Raw genomic sequence first — 18061 nt, 5'->3', positions numbered from 1 at the left:
TCCATGGGGAGAAGCCCATAGAAGCCTGGGAATGAAAAGGGTCAAGGCTCAGGGCTGGGGGAGCCAGAGCCTCCTGCCAGTGGGAACCCCAGGGATATTTCTGCATCCTAGTTCCAAGAACTGTCCAGGACAGAGCCCTATGGCATATCTCTCGAGACCTTCCCCCCAACAGCAGGATCTCCCTCTCTTGTCTCCCCCCACCCTTCTATTAACTAAAGTAGGCATGCCCATCAGCTTTCTTATTTTTCAAAATATATTACTATTTGCAAAGGAAACAGAAGATTTATAAAAGCACTGTCTCTTACTACCCTCCCTCATATCTTCTTTTCTCACCGATTCCCTCAAGGAAGAAATAACAAGAGCACAGTGGTGATAGTGGGGGGTCTTTGTGGGCAAAGGCCTGTTGCATGAGGTTCCAGTATTTTATCAGGAAACTCAGGCTAAGGATCCCAGACATTCTCCTTCCAGAGTCACCTCTAAATGAGGCCTAAGCAAATGCAGAGAGATAGGGCGGGAGTGGGGAGGTAGGTGTTGCTGCCCCACGCCCAGCCCCAGCTTGTCATCAAGCTCCCCTTCATGCTGGGGCCTGGGAGCAGAGAGAGGCCAGGGCAAAGAACGGTATTTCCGTGAAAGGTATATCTCTGCAGGGAAGTTCGTAATTCTTTAAAATTTTTTAAATTTAGACTCTTAAATGTACCCCTGTCAAATGTCATTGGTAGACCCAGTTCTTTGCCAAACCTATAGAAATGATTTTGTAGACGCTGTTATTCTTCAGCGCTCTCTCTCAGCAACGTGTTGCCTGCCAATTTGTTAAGTGAGACTGTTAGTCTTTTTTTTTTTTTTTTTTTTAAGATTTATCTATTTATTTGAGAGAGAGAGCACGCACGCAGGCAGAAAAGACAGAGGGAGAAAGAGTCCTAAGCTGACTCCCTGCTGAGCACAGCCCGCTGCAGGGTCCGACCCGGGGCGATCTCACCACCCTGAGATCAGACCTGAGCGGAAACCAAGAGTTGGTTGCTTAACTTACTGCGCCACCCAGGAGCCCCAGACTGTTAGCCTTCACTCACGTCTCTGGTTAAAATGTTAGCGAGGGCAGAGCCTTGTGTCATATCATGAGAGACCTACCTCCTGATGATTTTATTAATAAGTCCTTTATCAATCCATCCAATTATCTGTTCTACAGCCCATATCTCTCCCTGTTCATATGGTATCATGAGGGACTGAAAAGGCTCTCTGAGAACTAAAATAACTCTTGAAAATGGAGAGATTTTACGGCTGTACAAGGGAAAACTGGGATCAGTACAGTGGCACTGGCCCCTGAAGATGGATTCCCTGTCCACCCTGCACCCTGTGTTTGCATGTCAGGGCCACCTCCACAAGGACAGCGGACTCAGACCCAGAGAGAGCTCTGGGCTCCTCCCCCGCCCTGGGACAGACAGACAGACAGACATGCACACAGGCACAGGGCGCCTGTAAGAGCGGCCCCATCCCGCATCCTCATCGTCCACAGCAACCTCGTGCTCCAGCAGCAGCTGGACAGCTGGCTCGTGCCCGGCGCCTGCAGCCCAGTGCAGGGCCACCCTGCCCACCTGCCGGGAGGGAGAGGAGGGCTTGGGGCGCCAGCTGCCTGCCTGGCCCACCTCCCCTCCCCGCCTCCCCATCTCCCCAGCCGCAGGACAGCTGGTCTGGTGGTGACAAGCGGGCGGGACCCGAGCCCCACTCAGGCCCCCTCCTCCTCCTCCACAAGGCAGCAGCTGAAACGAACGTAGTCAAACACCATGACTAGACCCATCTGTCCCCCACCTAAAACTTCACAGCTTCCCACTGCTCTTGGGACAAACTCCTCACCCTGGGCCCTGCCCACCAAGACTCAGAAATGCCAGACTACTCCCCCTCGCCCTGTCTTTGTTCCTGCTGGACAGCCACCTGTCAGAGGACTACTGTCCTAGTTCTTGAGGGCCCCTGACTGCCTGGGTTCTGTCCCCTCCTTCCTTCAGAACGGGCTGAAGGGGCCGATCCCTCACCCCGTCGTCGGACCACCCTGGAAGTTCATCATGGTCTTTGGCCTCCACACATCTGAGCAGGCCTGGGGGAATCCTGCCTCCTCTGACCCATGAACCATAGTTTTTAGCTTCCCAGGGGACAACGAAAGGGAACACTAATTTTCTGTGTGGTCTTTCTTCCTTGGAATTTCTGCCCCTACTGTCCCCTCTGCCTGTCTTCACCTGACAAAAATGCCACTTCCTCGAGAAGCCTTCCCTGACTGCTGCAGGGAGGACGGGCCCCCTCTGACCTCCACATGCTCTCAGCTTATCACAGTGGGAATGAACTGTTTGTGAGACACTCTGTTTGTCTTCTCCCTAACCAGCCAATCAGCTCCAGAGCGTAGGGACCATATCTGCCATGGGCTCTGCTCTGTCCCCAGCACCTAGCACAGTGCTGGCAAAGGGGAAGCCCCTTAGAAATACTGAATGAATGAATGAATGAATGAATGAATGAATGAATGAATGAGATGAGTAAATGACAGAATCTGGCATTAGTATCCTACTACATCCTTTAAGTCCCTGCTTCCTTGCAAGTGTTTGTCCAGTGGAGACTGAGGCTTCAGTTATGAATAAAATGCTGTGTGACCTAAGGTGACTTGCTATCCCCATCTGTGCCTATCTGGATCTATAAATAGGATCGACATTTCCTGCCTCCCTCACCTCTCCAGGGGTGAGGGAGGACCAGCAGGAAGCAGGTGGAGGAGTGTTCTGAAAACCAAGCTGCACCAGACACACCTGAGAATTCCTGTTACTATCACTGAGCCCCAGACAGGCTCGGAAGACGCAAGTCACAGACCTGTCATGTCATCCCAGACAGAGCAGCCTCTGCAACAGTCAGGAATCCTACATCCAACCCCTTCAGCCTCCACTGACCTCCCATCCAGGCTGGCATCTCCTCTAAGACAAGCCTGGCAGCCAGAAGCCCCAAGGTAGAGAGAAGCTACCCTGCATGGTACCCAGGCCTATCGCCAGTGTCCCCCATTAGAGGGAATGGCTTTTCTCTCTGTCTCCTCCAGCAGGGCTATGGACCACCCCATCTGTGGCTTTTTTTGAGGCCTGATCGATGAGCTAGGTCTGCCTCCCTACCTGGTCTTTGAGTCCCCGGAGACTTGCCTAGGCCCACAACAGTTTTACACACTCAGTGGGCGATCAGAAAACTAAGCTAAATTGCTTCCTCATGCATGCTCAGCCTCTCTTGTTCTGGCCTCTCATGGTCTCCAACCCCTGGACTTCTGACCACAAGCACCACTCAGTCTTTGTCCCTCCAGGCTTCTGTTCCTCTCTGTCCATCTGTCAGCCTCTGACTCCTGGCCTTCGACCCCCTGCCCTCCTGACTCTAACCTTTGTTACTTGGGTGTGCCTTTCAGATGCGTGACAGGAGTGAAGAGTATGAGCTCTCAAATTGCCCAAGCCTGGCTGGGAATTCCAACCCTGACCTCGGACAAGACCACAGAGACCTCGAGACAACGTGGACAATCTAAGCCTCCCCCAAGTGAACACATGCAAATGCTCCTGCCCTGGGCTCCATGAACTGTCCCTCCCATGTGTGGGTGTCACCGTGGCTGGCACCATCCCTATCCAAGCCTGCAAGCCTCCCGATTTGGAAGAGCCCCTTGACGAACGTGGTTTCTGGCCCTGACGTTGACTCTCCTCTCGATCAGTTCCTTCATCCTCCCGATGTTGTTCCGTCGGGCGGCCTCATGGAGCTGCCTCTCCAGAGGAAGCACTAAGGGCAGAAAAGGGGATGCTGGATGAGGGGGAGGGCCCTCACACTGCATGAGGAGGAGAGGTGAACAGCTCCTCCCTGCCCTGAATGTCTCGCAGGAAGGGACTCTTCCAGCTCGGACTGGTCGTGGGGATGCCTCTCCTCCCTTTGGAGGTTGGGAACTTCCCCAGACAAGCTGCTTTTCTTCACTAACTCACCACTAGTCCACACGACCAGGCCTTAGCAAAACCCTAAAGATGGGACAGCATGGGCAAGACTGTCCACGGTTGCCAGGTGTGTGCCCGTCATGGCCCTCAGAGGTCCCCCATCATCCAGTTTTTCATGACCCCAAGAGCAGCTCTTGAGGAAGGGATGGAATTCATTCCGACTGGAGTTGATAACTACCTTTCCCATGGCTTTGTCCAGTGAAGAAGGCAGCCAGGAGTTACTGAGCCACCTAATTCATCAGGCTCAGCCAAGGCCAGAGGCACATTCACCTGGCTTCTTTGTCCTTGTCCCTCCATCTCTTCTCCCTTCAACCCCAATCCTAACCAGCTGTCACCTCCCAGCTGTGGGGCCCACCCTGATTTTCCTTCTCTCAGGGCTCCTCTTGCCTCAACACTGCATCATTATCTCAGACTAGAGGGAGCTCTGAGGCCTGCCAGGAGGACCCAGGCCCGGTGACGTGGTCCAGGGCTCATCTCACCAGACCCCCACGCTGCTGTCATCCTGACTGCACTTGGCTTGTAAGGATGTCTGGTGTCCTTGGCTGAACCACAAGCTCCCTGGGGGCCCTGGCTACACCTGACCTTTGTTGATCCACCCACAGCTCACAGCAGGCCCAAAGCTGGACCTAGGGAGGGATCCATAAAACTCTGCTTCCATGAGTGACACATATCAGACTAATAGATACCCATCCCTCCCCCAGAAAGGTTTAGACACACTAGCACAAGGCACGAGCATTTGCTGGCCCTTTGCATGGTCATTACAGGGCAGATAATCTGTGGTCTAATTGCTGCCAAACCCACATCCTGTGTGTTTGGTCCAATGTGAATGTCCAGATCCAGCCCCTTTGTATATCCAGGGACAGGTGGCCAGTGTTTGGGCAGGGAACGCTAGGATGAGTTCAGGTGACAGACAGGCCTGCCATCCGTTTACTTTCCAGATATAGAAGAGGGTCCTGGGCTTTCCAGGGCCTTATAGATACAACCTAGGGACCTCGGAGCTGCTGCCCCAGGGCAATCACATGGCCCTGGGTTCAACTCTGGCGAGTCACTTCCAGGACTCCAGGCCACGTGACTTAATTATCCTGTGCTTCAGTTCCCTCATCTGCAAAATGGGGAACGTGAGCCGCCCTGTAGGGTTACAGTAATGATTAGATATAAGATATGAAAAGCCCCTAGCATGGTATCTAGCAAATAGTGCCAGCATCATCATCACTATTATTCCTATAAGGCAAAGGGTAATAAATTCTGGTGCCCCTCCAGGTGGGGCCTCCTTCACTCAGGGCCCTCTAAGCCCATGAAATACCAACCAAGGACAGCACCCTCCCTATCCACCTCCTTGCATTGTTTTGCTCCATAGCACCCCTCACCACAGACATATGCTATACTTACATATTTATTACGTTCATTGATCTGCTTCCCCCATTAGAAGCCCATGACAGGGGAGATTTTTGTCTGATTTGTTAACTGCTGTATCCCCAAATTCAGGCCCTGGCACACATTTGTTGAATGAACAAGTGATATACAAATCATTAAATCTCTTCAGGGGCCTTTGAACTATAAGATGCTGTCCGAATTAAGACTCATTAGTCCCCTGGAAAATCAAACCACAAGCTCAGGCAAATGGAAAGAGGCACTGAGGGGGAGGCAGCTTCAGGTCAATATTGCACGGGAGGAGGGGGAAACACCACCTTCCAAGTGCGGTCTCCACTGCTAGTTCCACCCTTTCCAATCTCCAAAGGGGGTGCCTTTCCTATAGGTGAGGAGAGGGCTGTTCTGGAAGAACCCCTCTCGGATCTCAAACATCTCCAGGAACCACTGAGTCCCAAGCTTTTGTTTCCTTAACCTCTTGGCTGAACGACACCAAGATCCAGGCTCAGGAAAAAGAGCTGGCACTTCAGGGGAGCTTAGAGAAGCTGGGGTTCTTGTACCCACTCTGCCACTTTCTAGCAGCAGGATCCCCGGCTAGCCATGTACCCCTTGGAGGCCTCAGTTTCTTCGGTTCTAAAAAGCAGGGGGGTGAAGAAAGTTATCTGTAGCGATCCCTTCCAGCTCTGACTCCCTTTCTCTCAGCTGAAGCCTAGAAGTGGCCTGGTTTGTGTAGGCAAACAGGCACCAGTGTGAGTGGGAGCAAGCAGACCCTGCAAGGCACCAGTGAAATCAAGCCCAATCTCATCTCTTCCATCCACCTCAACCCATGCATCCTCTTTCTGTCCACAAATACACACTGTACCCTAGCCTTGGAGACCTTCCCCATGCTGCCTCCTCTGCCCAGAATTCCCTCCCACACACCCCAATGCTCCATTGCTGCACATTCTTTAAGGGCCAGCTCAAGAGATCCTCTGACCCAGGCAGAACCCTGCACCCTTTGAAACAGCACCTTAATAGAGCCCCTCACCGCCCCCCACTCATCCCAGTGAGGGCACTGGCACAATCCTTCTCTCCCCTCTCCCAGGGAGTGCAGCGAAAACCTATCAGGTTGGCTGATGCCCACACGAGGCCCTGGCCCTGAGCACACTCCATGAGGAATGCTCGGCCGTGCGCTCATCCCACCTGCGGCACACCCCAGTTCCTCTCCTCTGGGTTTCAGTTTCCCCATCCGGTACAGTCTTCATTCCCCACCCAACCTCAACATTCTGGGAGAGCGGGGGCCTTCAGCATTTCTACCACTTAAAGGCGTGTGACCTTGGGTAACTTATTTAACCATCCTGTGCCTCAGCTTTCTCTTCTGCAAAATGGCGATATCAATAGATCCTACCCACAGGGCGTCTGTGAAGATCAACTAACATTCCTGTCCTGGCTCAGCCTGGCACACAAATTAAGTACCCAATACAGGATCGCATAACCCTCTTATTCGCATCAACATCTAGCCAATGTCTCCGCGGCGGCAGCTCCCTGCTTCCCGGACCCGTGGCGCCGCCGAGTCACGGAAGCGCGGCCAAAGTGCGCCCTGGCCCGGCGCGCGTTCCTCTGGACGCCACAAAGCCCACGACCGAGGCGGCCGCGCGGACAGCGCCAGCCTCAGGCTCGGTCGCCCCGGCAGGAGTGCGGGAATCCTCGGGGCTCTGCCCACGCCCGCCCCCAGGCCCCGCGGCGCGGCGGACTCACGGCCGTCGGTCTCCCACGCCAGGGCCTCCTCCACGCCGCCGCTCCGCAGCCCGGGGACGCGCTTCTGTCCGCCTGGGCGCGGCGCCGCGAGCCGAGGGGAGGGGCGCTGAGCCGGGGTCTGGGCGCGGGGGCTACCGGGAGCGCCGGGCTGCGCGCGGCAGCCGCTGCTCCAGACCCTTGGGTCCCGCCTGGGCCCTGGAGCACGATGTGGGCGCAGCTGCTGCAGCCTCCCCCCAGTCCCCGACCAGGCTGCAGGAGCCTGCCCACGGCTCCGCGCCTTTCACCCCCGAGGCCGGCGGGTCGGGTCGGGGCCACTCCGGGCTCTGCAGGTCCCCGGTGGGCGTGTCTCCCCAGGAGCTGTCCCAGCCTCCTCGGCCCGTGACCTTCGTGTAAGGCCTCCCGCAGGCTCCACTCTCGGGACTCCGGAGCCTGCTCAGCTGCCCCCAGACGCCTAAAGTCAGACTCCAAAGCCTTGGGCAGGCATTTAAGGAACAGACACCTCAGCAAGCCTGTAAGCATATGAAGAGATGGTGAGATTTATTCATGATCAGAAAAATACAAGTTAAAATGACGATGAGATATCACACCAATTGGACTGGCAAAATTATAAAGATAGACAATGCCAAATCTTGGCGGCGAATGCGGAGCCGTCACAGCCAGGTGGATTGCTGGTGGGAGTAGCTTGGGGCAGCCATTCTGGAAAACAGTCTGGTAGTAATGAGGGAAACTGAACGCAGCGAACTTCAAACTTAGAGTGCAGCTCTTTCCCCTCCAGTCTCAGAAAAGGACATGTAAAAGGGTGTTCCTTGCTGCCTTGTTGTTTCATGGTTGCTGGGAGTTGGAGGTGACTTGAGCATTGGGGGAGTGGATGGGTAAAATGTGGGACTATGCAACTAGAGAAACGAGGAACCAGGATGTGGCTTGGGGATTGGGTGGGGGCTAGGGGAGCAGGCCCTGAAAGAATTCACCCAAGGCAGAACAAAAGAGAGAGAACTTTATTGGATACACTGCAAGGACAACAAAGGGGAGACTGCCACAAGATGGTGGCAAGGGACCAGAGTTATAGGGTGGAGTGAGGAGGTATGGGAACATACGGAATTTTCCCTTTTTTGGTAACTGTGCCTGGTTTAAAGTAGCCCATTGGTGCATTAGGGCTATTTGGAGGTGGGTCACTTAATGAGCCTGTTTGTATTCAGCTTGGTGGTCACTGGGGGCCCTTTTGCCTTGCTCAAGATTCCATTGCCCAAGCCTGCTACCTAAAAGCAACCTCTACAACCAGGTGTATTCACAACAAGGATTCAAACGCCCAGTGCTGAGCTGAAAAAGTACAACAACCCAGTGAGATCTATAACACAACATCAATAAATGCATGCACACAGGACAACAGAGATTGCAAAGACACAAACAAAAAGATACACATTAAACATATCAGGGGCGCCTGGATGCCTTTAGTCATTAAGCGTCTGCCTTTAGCTCAGGTCATGATCCCAGGATTCTGGGATGGAGCCCCACATCCGGCTCCCTGCTCAGCGGGGAGCATGCTTCTCCCTCTCAAACTCCCCCTGCTTGTGTTCCTTCTCTCGCTGTCTCTCTCTGTCAAATACATACATTAAAAAAATAAATAATTAATTTAAAAAAAGAATAAAAAAACCATATCAGAATGGGTTGCACTTCAGACCCCTGGGGGCTGTCCATGTCTTCTTCTCTTCTTTGCCTTTAGATTTAAGGATAGTGGAGTCCCAGGCATCTCTACCCCCAAGACAAGGAGCTATTACTAGTTCTCTGGGATCAGAGAAGGAAGAATATTTTTCAGTCATTAGTGTAAATTCAAGAAGACTTCCTTCCCTGGAAGAGGAAGTATTTGGGAAGACCTTTGAAAAAAATAACATAGGGCGCCTGGGTGGCTCAGTTGGTAAAGCGACTGCCTTCGGCTCAGGTCATGATCCTGGAGTCCTGGGATCGAGTCCCGCATCGGGCTCCCTGCTCGGTGGGGAGTCTGCTTCTCCCTCTGACCCTCCTCCCTCTCATGCTCACTGTCTCTCATTCTCTCTGTCTCAAATAAATAAATAAAATCTTTAAAAAAAAAAAAAAAGAAAAAAAGAACATAATGATAATAGCTAACACTTAATGAGCCTCAAGCTAAGCACTTTGTGTGGATTATCTCATTTTGTCCCCCAAACCACCCTACATGAAATGGGCATGACCATTTTATGGAGGATGAATTGAAGCACAAGAGGGTAAATAACTCTCCCTACCTCACATGGGTAAGTGGTGGAGCCAGGGTTCTAACCCAGGTGGTCTGATTCAAGAGCCAGAGCATAAGCATTTGGCAGGTGGAGGGGACTCTGCTGGAGTCAAAGCCACAGACAGCAGGCAGTGTCTCTGCCTAAGCCCTGCACCCGGATGGATGCAGAGGTGCCGGGGAGCAGTTGGCTGGCATAACTGCCCACCTGCCACCCAAGATGCCATAGCCCTGGGCCAGCGGAACAAAGTGGCTGCTACTTCGCCTCTCAGTTAGGATGCTCACATCTTGGGATACACAGTGGAGAATGAAGGGGCACAGGAAACCATAATCAGGACTTCAGTTTTTACAGGATGACTGGGAGGCAGTAGAAAAATTGCATTTTTATTTTTTTATTTTTTATTTTTAAAGATTTTATTTATTTATTTATTTATTTGAGAAAGAGAGAATGAGAGAGAGCACATGAGAGCGGGGAGGGTCAGAGGGAGAAGCAGACTCCCTGCCGAGCAGGGAGCCCGATGCGGGACTCGATTCTGGGACTCCAGGATCATGACCTGAGCCAAAGGCAGTCGCCCAACCAACTGAGCCACCCAGGTGCCCGAAAAATTGCATTTTTATTAAAACAACCGTGGTTCAATGAACAAGGGAGTAAGATGCAAAATCCAGTGGGCCACTTTGGACAAGGCCCCAGAGGCTTGGGTGTGCACACTGCTTTATCTTGGGGGATATTTGGAGGGAGATATTTGGGGGGACCAAACCCTGGCTCTGCCTTTTTCCTGTCCCTGATGGTATGTAGAGCCCATTTTCACCCTGCTTCTCTAGCCCTCAACCTCAAACCCCTCCCCCCCAACTCACTCACTCGCTCGCTCACTCTGAAGATCCCCAGGTCATTCTCAAAGAAGACAGTACTCAGTTCCACACACACATGCTGCCTCCATCCCTTTAGCATTAGGGACTGTGGGGTAGGGGGACAGAAGAGATAAATCAGAGACCATCACAGTTGACAGGGATGGAGAGAGAGCCTGAGAGCACAGTGCTGGGGCTTGGGGTAGGGCATGTGGGGTGGTTCCAGGACCTGTATGAGTGTGTGTGACAGAGGGACATGATTGACCTTAACACCCACTAGAAACAATGAGGAAATATCAAAGTGATGGAAAACTTGGTTTGACTGTGGAAAAATAAAGTCAATTATACTCATTTATGAGCTCTACATATCGTTTTAGCCTATTAATTTTGTAGCTTAGTAATGATGCACATCATTTCAAATGTCTTTTTTTTTTTTTCAATCCTCATGTAGCTGGGACCCAAGGGTGCAAGAGCACTTGGCTCCAGAGGTCCCAAGCCTACCAGGTTCGGCCCCTGGCTACTGACAAAATCCAGAGGCAGAGAAATGAGTGGTGGTGAAACCAGAAAGGAATTTATTTCAGTGCAGCCAACACCTGGAAGGCCACGGACTAGCATCTAAAGACCATCTCCAAAGTGCTGAGAATATCTGTAGGTTTATATAAGGAAATGTGGGGCAAAGGTTGGTGGGTACGTGCAGGTGGGCAGTAAAGGTCAGGTCAATCATTGTCTTGGCGTCAGTCACGGGAGGCTTGCAGGCATCAGGGCAGTCCTATTGCTTCAGGGGGTGGTAGTTTCGGTTCCCATCACAGGATGCTTTGCCCACAGGGTCTTTTGTCTGAGTTAAGAGATGAGAAGAACCTAATCAACAAATCAATCAATCAAGAACAGATCGAGTCAAATGGAGGTAGCTGAAGCCCTCTTTCACTGGGGGAGGGAAAAACAATAAAATGAAACTTGCTAAATTTCTTTCAGTAGAATGAAATTTCCCCTGGCCTGCCTCAGGGCCTTTGCACTTGCCGTTTCCTTGTCCACAATTAGCTCTTTGTCATTTTTGGACTGGCTTAAGTGTCCATCCCTACCCACATTGCCCCTATCACAGCAGCCTTTGCCTCTGGAGCAGTCACAATCTGTAATTCTGGGACACACAAATAACACTGGGTCTACCTATTCCTATTCATAGCTCATTGCTCTGTCATTTCATGCTCAAATGGTACACCAGACTAGTTTATTATTCGCTCTATGTTTATGTATATTTGAAATTTTCTATAGTAATTTTTTTTACAAAACTCCTATTTCTTAGATAAGGCAACTATGGTAAAATATTAATATGTGGTACTATTCTTTCAACTTCTCTGTAGGTTTGAAATTTTTCTAAGTAAAAATTAGGAGAAAAAAAAATCTGGGCGCCTGCATGGCTCAGTCGGTTAAGCGTCTGCCTTCGGCTCAGTTCATGATCCCAGGGTCCTGGGATCGAGTCCCACATCTGACTCCCTGCTCAGCGAGAGTCTGCTTCTCCCTCTACCCTTCCCTCCCCTGCTCATGATCTCTTTCTCTCTCTCTCTCACTCTCTCTCTCTAATAGATAAATAAAATCTTAAAAAAAAAAAAAAAGAGGGAGAGAGAAAAAATCATCTCTTTGTCTTGATCCTCTTGCCTCAGGGAGCTGCCTCACAGCACAGACCTTGGGTGCCCAGGGTCCATTCTGAGTAGCTCTTTGGGACTGAGAGAAATGTTATGGTCCCAGACCACCAAATGGAGCAGTCCCCAAACCCAGCAAGGTCAGAGCTAGGAGTAAAACCTAAGAGTATCTGGACTCCTTGCAAGTGTTGTTTGGGGTACTTGGAACTTCAAACCTACACGTTCAGGGTTTCCATCAACTAAGGGAGTCATGTGCCTTGTTTGTCATTTTTACAGGAAAGAGGGTGGGACAAGGAAGTTATTAGCGAAAGAAAGGAAAGGATTGTTCCAGGCAAGGAGAGGGCCCATGTGACAGATTACCTCATTGGTGCTGACCAGAAAATCCCTGACTGACTTTAACTGAGATTATGTTTCTGGGGGAGGTTCAAACTGCACTTAGGTTAGGTGTTCAGCTCCTGTTTGGTGACTTGGCCTAGCGTAAGTGACAAGTGACACCATCTTGGGCCTGTGGTTTTCTTTTTTAACAATCTGAACTTTCCTGAATTCCCTGTCACTTTAAAAAATAAAGACTTGCATTATTTTTCAAGGCGTTGGACCCTAGGTCTGAGCTGTGAGGCCTCTCGCTGAAGCAAAAGGAAAAGACAAAGAGATGATTTTTTTTTTCTTTCATGTTTTACTTAGAAAAATTTCAAACCTACAGAAAAGTTGAAAGAATAGTATCACATAATAATATTTTCCCATATTTGCCTTATCTAAGAGATAGGAATTTTGTAAAAAAAATTATAGAAAATTTCAAATATAAATAAAAGTAGAGCAAATAAGATGATGAATCCCATATACCTATCATCCAGTTTCAGCTGTCAATCCTAGTTAACTTCCTTCTCTCCCCTGCATTATTTTTTTTTTTTAAGATTTTATTTATTTATTTGACAGAGAGAGACACAGCGAGAGAGGGAACACAAGCAGGGGGAGTGGGAGAGGGAGAAGCAGGCTTCCCGCGGAGCAGGGAGCCCGATGCGGGGCTCGATCCCAGGACCCTGGGATCATGACCTGAGCCAAAGGCAGACGCTTAACGACTGAGCCACCCAGGCGCCCCTGCCCTGCATTATTTTGAAGTAAATTCATGAATACCCATATTCAGTGTGTTTAATCCACTGAAGTTATTTTCCTTACTGATGCTCAAATTATGTCCTTTTTGGCCAAACTGGAGCCTAAACCCTTTTACCTCAACCACAGTAGTCTTTAACAGCTGCTTCCCAGCTTCTGGTGTGACAAGATACTCCAGATTGATCCAGCACATTCCCAGCACCAGACCTAGAATCAGCCATTTCTAGACCCAAGGAGTCTTTGGTCCTTTTATCGGGAAAGATACTGAGAGACCACAGTCTGGGCTCTAGGGATGATCATTGCTACTGGGTTGGTCTTATTTCTAGGACCCTCCAGTGGATAGAGCTAGGAAATGTTTCATTTGTTTGTTTCCTGATAAAATGCATCAAGAGTTCATACTCAAGACTGAATGAATATAAGCTCAAATTCAAGACAACAGGGTTTTACCTAATGTTATCAAAATTACATCTGTATTTTCTTTATCCCATGGTGGAAGTCCCACTTCTCAGTGACTCCAACATAATTCCTCATTCACTTTAACCATAATACACTCACAACAGTCTCAGAATAACAATTCCAACATAAAAACCAACAACATGGTTCCTGAACAGGTTTAAGTATTTTTAAAAGTTTGTCTTGTTGGGGCACCTGGCTGGGTCAGTCCATAGAGTGCGCAACTCATGATCTCACGATTGTGAGTTTGAGCCCCATGGTGAGTGAAGAGTTTACTTAAAAAGGGGGGGGCGCTGGGTGGCTCAGTTCGTCCAACTCTTGATCCCAGCTCAGGTGTTGATCTCAGGATCTTGAGTTCAAGCCTCGTGTTGGGCTCTGTGCCAGCCGTGAAGCCTACTTAAAAAAAAAAAAAAAAAGGTTTTGTCATTTGGATATATCCCACTAGGGGCATATAATCACATTACTGTTTTGAAGTCACTTGGAATAGTTCCTCTCTGTGTAGTCATGCCACCAACTCAACATGCATAGGTTTGGGGAAAAAATCATAGGTTTGTTTCATTTTTGCTTTTTTAAATGTTAATTTTTAAAAATAATTATGTAAAATATTTATAGTTTCAAAGTCAAGTTTCTGAAGGTTGTCACAGTCAGTTGTCATAGCCCAGCAGCTTCCAGCTGGTTCTTGCTCTCCTTCATTCATATCTAGCTTTTCTTCAGATCTGATGACCCTACTGACCAACAGCAGCCCCAGGCTACCATAGATGCTCAGAGGCAGGCCCAGAGGCATCCTCTGTGTAAAGGAGACAGCTTCCTAGAGACCTCCCTGCAGCTTCCCCTGTGGTTCCATTTGGGTGGCTGGACATACTTGGTTTCTCAGATTGACTGGCTAGTGAATCCTCTGTTCCCCCAACTCCTCTTGCAGTCACTGTCTTCACTAGCTCCTTCCACAATTGTGCAAAGCAAATTACTAAGATAAAGCCCCCATCCTATAATCTCAGAGTGATTCTGCTCTCCAACTGAATCCTGACTGACACAATATCTTTTCTATTGTTGTTGCTTACCCTTATATTGTTTAATTCAATCATATATATGTATATGTAACATGACATAGATATGTATTTTCCCTTTCCTATAATAGCATATTACACACAATTGCTCACCTTGCCTTTTTTTATATTATTAGATTTTTTTTTTAATTTATTTGACAGAGAGACTGAGAGCGCAAGTAGGCAGAGCGGCAGGCAGAGGGAGAGGGAGAAGCAGGCTCCCCGCTGAGCAGGGAGCCCGACGCGGGGCTCCGTCCCAGGACGCTGGGATCATGACCTGAGCCGAAGGCAGACACTTAACTGACTGAGCCACCCAGGCGCCCCTCACCTTGCCTTTTTTTTTATAACAGTTTTATTGAGATATAAGACACTGTACAATTCACGCATGTAAGTGTACAATTCAATGGTTTTTAGTATTGATCAGAGTTGTATTATCATCACCATTAAATTTTAGAACATTTTCATCACCCAAAAAAAGAAACTCCATACCTTTTTTTTTTTTAAAGATTTTATTTATTCATTCAAGGCACAGAGATACAGAGAGAGAGAGCACGAGCAGGTGGAGAGGCAGAGGGAGAGGCAGAGGGAGAGGCAGGCTCCCTGCTGAGCCAGGAGCCAGACATGGGGCTCGATCCTAGGACCCTGGGATCATGACCCGAGCCGAAGGCAGATGCTTAACCATCTGAGCCACCCAGGTGCCCCAGAGACTCCATACCTTTTTAGCTCTCACTACCCCACCTCTGCCACCACAGCCCCAGTGGTTAGGCAACCACTAATCTACCTTCTGTCTCTACAGATTTGCCTACTGTGGACACCCACATTGCTTTACTCACAGAAGAACCCACCGGGTGATCTCTCTGCAATGGTATGTTGTGATCTTGTTCCTTTTGCGGCCTCAGGGTCCTCCATTGTGTGGCTTAGGCAACCAGTCCCTTCTGATGGACACGTGCCCTATTTCCAATCTTTGGCTATTACAATAGAGTTACGATGAATAGCCTTGTGCATATGTATCATTTGGCATTTTTTTTACCAGTGCAACTGTGGGGTCTGTTCTTAGAAGCGGGTTTGCTCTGTTGAAGGGTAAATGCACATGTGATTTTGCTAGCGATTGCCAAATCCCCTCCACAGAATCTGTACTGTTTTGCACTTCATCAGCAATGTATGAGAGTGCCTATTTCCTCACAGCTTTCCCAACAGAACATGCTGTCAAACTCGGATTTTTACCAATCTGATAGGTAAAAAATGGTAACTCAGTGTAATTTTTAAAAAAGATTTTATTTATTTATTTGACAGAGAGAGAGAGCATGAGCAGGGGGAGGGGCAGAAGGAGAAGGAGAAGCAGAGCAGAGAGCCCAATGTGGGGCTCAGTGTAATTTTAATTTGCATTTCTGTCATTAGGAGCAAAGTTGGTGATCTTGTCTATGTTTAAAAACCATTTTCATTGTTTTTCTGAGAACAATCTATTCTTATTTCTAGCTCATTTTCTTTATGATTGCTGACCTTTTTCTTAGAAGAATTTTTTTTAAGATTTTATTTATTTGAGGCGCCTGGGTGGCTCGGTTAAGCGACTGCCTTCGGCTCAGGTCATGATGCTGGAGTCCCGGGATCGAGTCCCGCATCGGGCTCCCTGCTCGGCAGGGAGTCTGCTTCTCCCTCTGACCCTCCCCCTCTCATGCTCTCTCTCTCTTTCATTCTCACTCTCAAATAAATAAATAAAATCTTAAAAAAAAAAGATTTTATTTATTTATTTGACAGAGAGACACAGCAAGAGAGGGAACACAAGCAGGGGGATGCGAGAGGGAGAAGCAGGCTTCCCACCAAGCAGAGAGCCATATGGGGGCTCAATCCCAGGACCCCAGGATCATGACCTGAGCCGAAGGCAGACCCTTAACCGACTGAGCCACCCAGGCGCCCCCTTAAAAGAATTTTGAAACAACTTTTATTTCTTGTCTTACTCATGAAGTAATGTTTGTTCATTACCAAAGAAAATTTAAAATACAGACAAGAAAAAACATACCCATGATTCATATACCCTGAGATGACACTGGGAATCACTCCCTATATATTATGTTAGCCTCTTTCTCTTTCTTTCTTTCTTTCTTTCCTATAGTTGAGTATAGCTGACACACAATGTTACATTAGTTTCAGATGAACAACATCACGACTGGACAAGTTTAGACAGCTTATAAAATTATGCTGTGCTCACCACAAGTGTAGCTACCATAGCTAACCCCATTCCTTTTTTTTTTTTAGAAAGATTTTATTTATTTATTTATTTATTTATTTATTTATTTATTTATTTGAGAGAAAATGAGAGTGAGAGAGCACACACAGGGGGAACGGCAGAGGGAGAGGGAGAAGCGGGTTCCCTGCTGCGGGATTTGATCCCAGGACCCCGGGATCATGACCTGAGCCCAAGGCAGACCCTTAACCTACTGAGCCACCCAGGCACCCCCTATTCTTTTTTTTTTTTTAAGATTTTATTTATTTATTTGAGAAAGAGAGAGAGAGAGAAAGCGCATGCACAAGCAGTGGGGAGAGGTAGAGGAAGAGGGAGAAGCAGCCTCCCTGCTCAGTGGGGATCATACCTGAGCCCAAGGCAGATGCTTAATAGACTGAGCCACCCAGGTGCCCCAGCTAGCCCCATTCTAACAAAAGGAAAAAAAGATACACACACACACACACACACACAATGGCAAAATATTTACTGGTCATGTGCCAGCACTTGGAAGCCAGAGGCTGCACAGGTCTCTCTGCTTAGAGCATCAGCCCTTTAGGGGAGAGAGGCCTGGGATGCCTGGAGAAGGGCCGGAAGGGGAATGGCAGAAGGTTCTGACCAAGTAGGGTCAGGAGAGGCCAGTGTGCAGCCCCTGGAGAGGTCCCAGTACCGAGTGGGTAGCTTGAGTGTTGCTTACCAGGAGGGGAAGGGTAGGGGAAACAGCCCCAGCACAGGGCTAGGACTGAGCTCCAGCCCTGTTCTGCAGTGCCCAGCCATGTGACCCTGGAAAAGTGTCTCCCCATCTCTTCACAAGGAAGTAGGCCTGGATGGTCTTAGTTCCCTGCCCATGAAAGCATTATACTAAGACGGGATGAATAATTCATTAGAGGAAGAAAGCATTGATTAACGACCCAAAGGAAGGCAGGGCTGTTTTATTTTTCAGGCCTCTGGGCACCCCCCTAAACTGACAAACCTTGGACCCCACCCACACTGCCCAACACTTGTGTACTCATGTCTTCCTGAGTCTAGTCCCAGTTCTGCCACTCTCTAGCTGTGTGACTCTGGGCAAATCACTAAATCTCAATTTCTTCATCTATGGATGATACTTTGTTATAGGGTCATTTCAAAATGCCTCAAGCAGTCCCCGGACACAGCGAGTGACTCATTATGGTGGTAATTATTACCTGCCACCTATCCCGCTGAATCATCTTGCCAACCCTGTGAGGCAAGAACTAGTGAATCTATGCTCCACTTTACAGAGGAGGCAAGTGAAGTGCAGAGAGGTTAACGACTCGCCCAGGGACACACTGCAAACAGGAGAGTTGAGAGTGGAATCCGGCCATGCCTCTCTTGGAAGGCGAACTCCGTGGTCCACGTGGCGCTGCAGTCTGCGTCCCCTGGGGCACCCCGACTCTAGGGTGCGCTCGCTCGCC

General features: G+C 49.2%; 1 protein-coding gene across 1 annotated transcript in view; it reads right to left on the bottom strand.

Moving 5' to 3' along the window:
- ANKDD1A (ankyrin repeat and death domain containing 1A) overlaps window positions 1-9551 on the bottom strand; it is a 43025-nt gene extending 33474 nt beyond the window's left edge. Inside the window, exons 1-4 of the mRNA XM_034994617.1 lie at window positions 9533-9551; window positions 7083-7277; window positions 3668-3771; window positions 1464-1589 (exon numbers count right to left, since the gene is read on the bottom strand). Of these exons, the coding sequence (XP_034850508.1) occupies window positions 1464-1589; window positions 3668-3771; window positions 7083-7277; window positions 9533-9551 (444 nt within the window). The remainder of the gene's footprint in view (window positions 1-1463; window positions 1590-3667; window positions 3772-7082; window positions 7278-9532) is intronic.
- Between the last annotated feature and the right edge of the window lie 8510 nt (window positions 9552-18061).

The sequence above is a fragment of the Mirounga leonina genome, unplaced genomic scaffold (assembly GCF_011800145.1).
Source record: "Mirounga leonina isolate KUSES-001 unplaced genomic scaffold, KU_Mleo_1.0 Mir_91, whole genome shotgun sequence".
NCBI classification, from domain to species: Eukaryota; Metazoa; Chordata; class Mammalia; order Carnivora; family Phocidae; genus Mirounga; species Mirounga leonina.
Note: the sequence above shows the minus strand (reverse complement) of the source record. Positions and strands in the feature narration are given on the sequence as shown.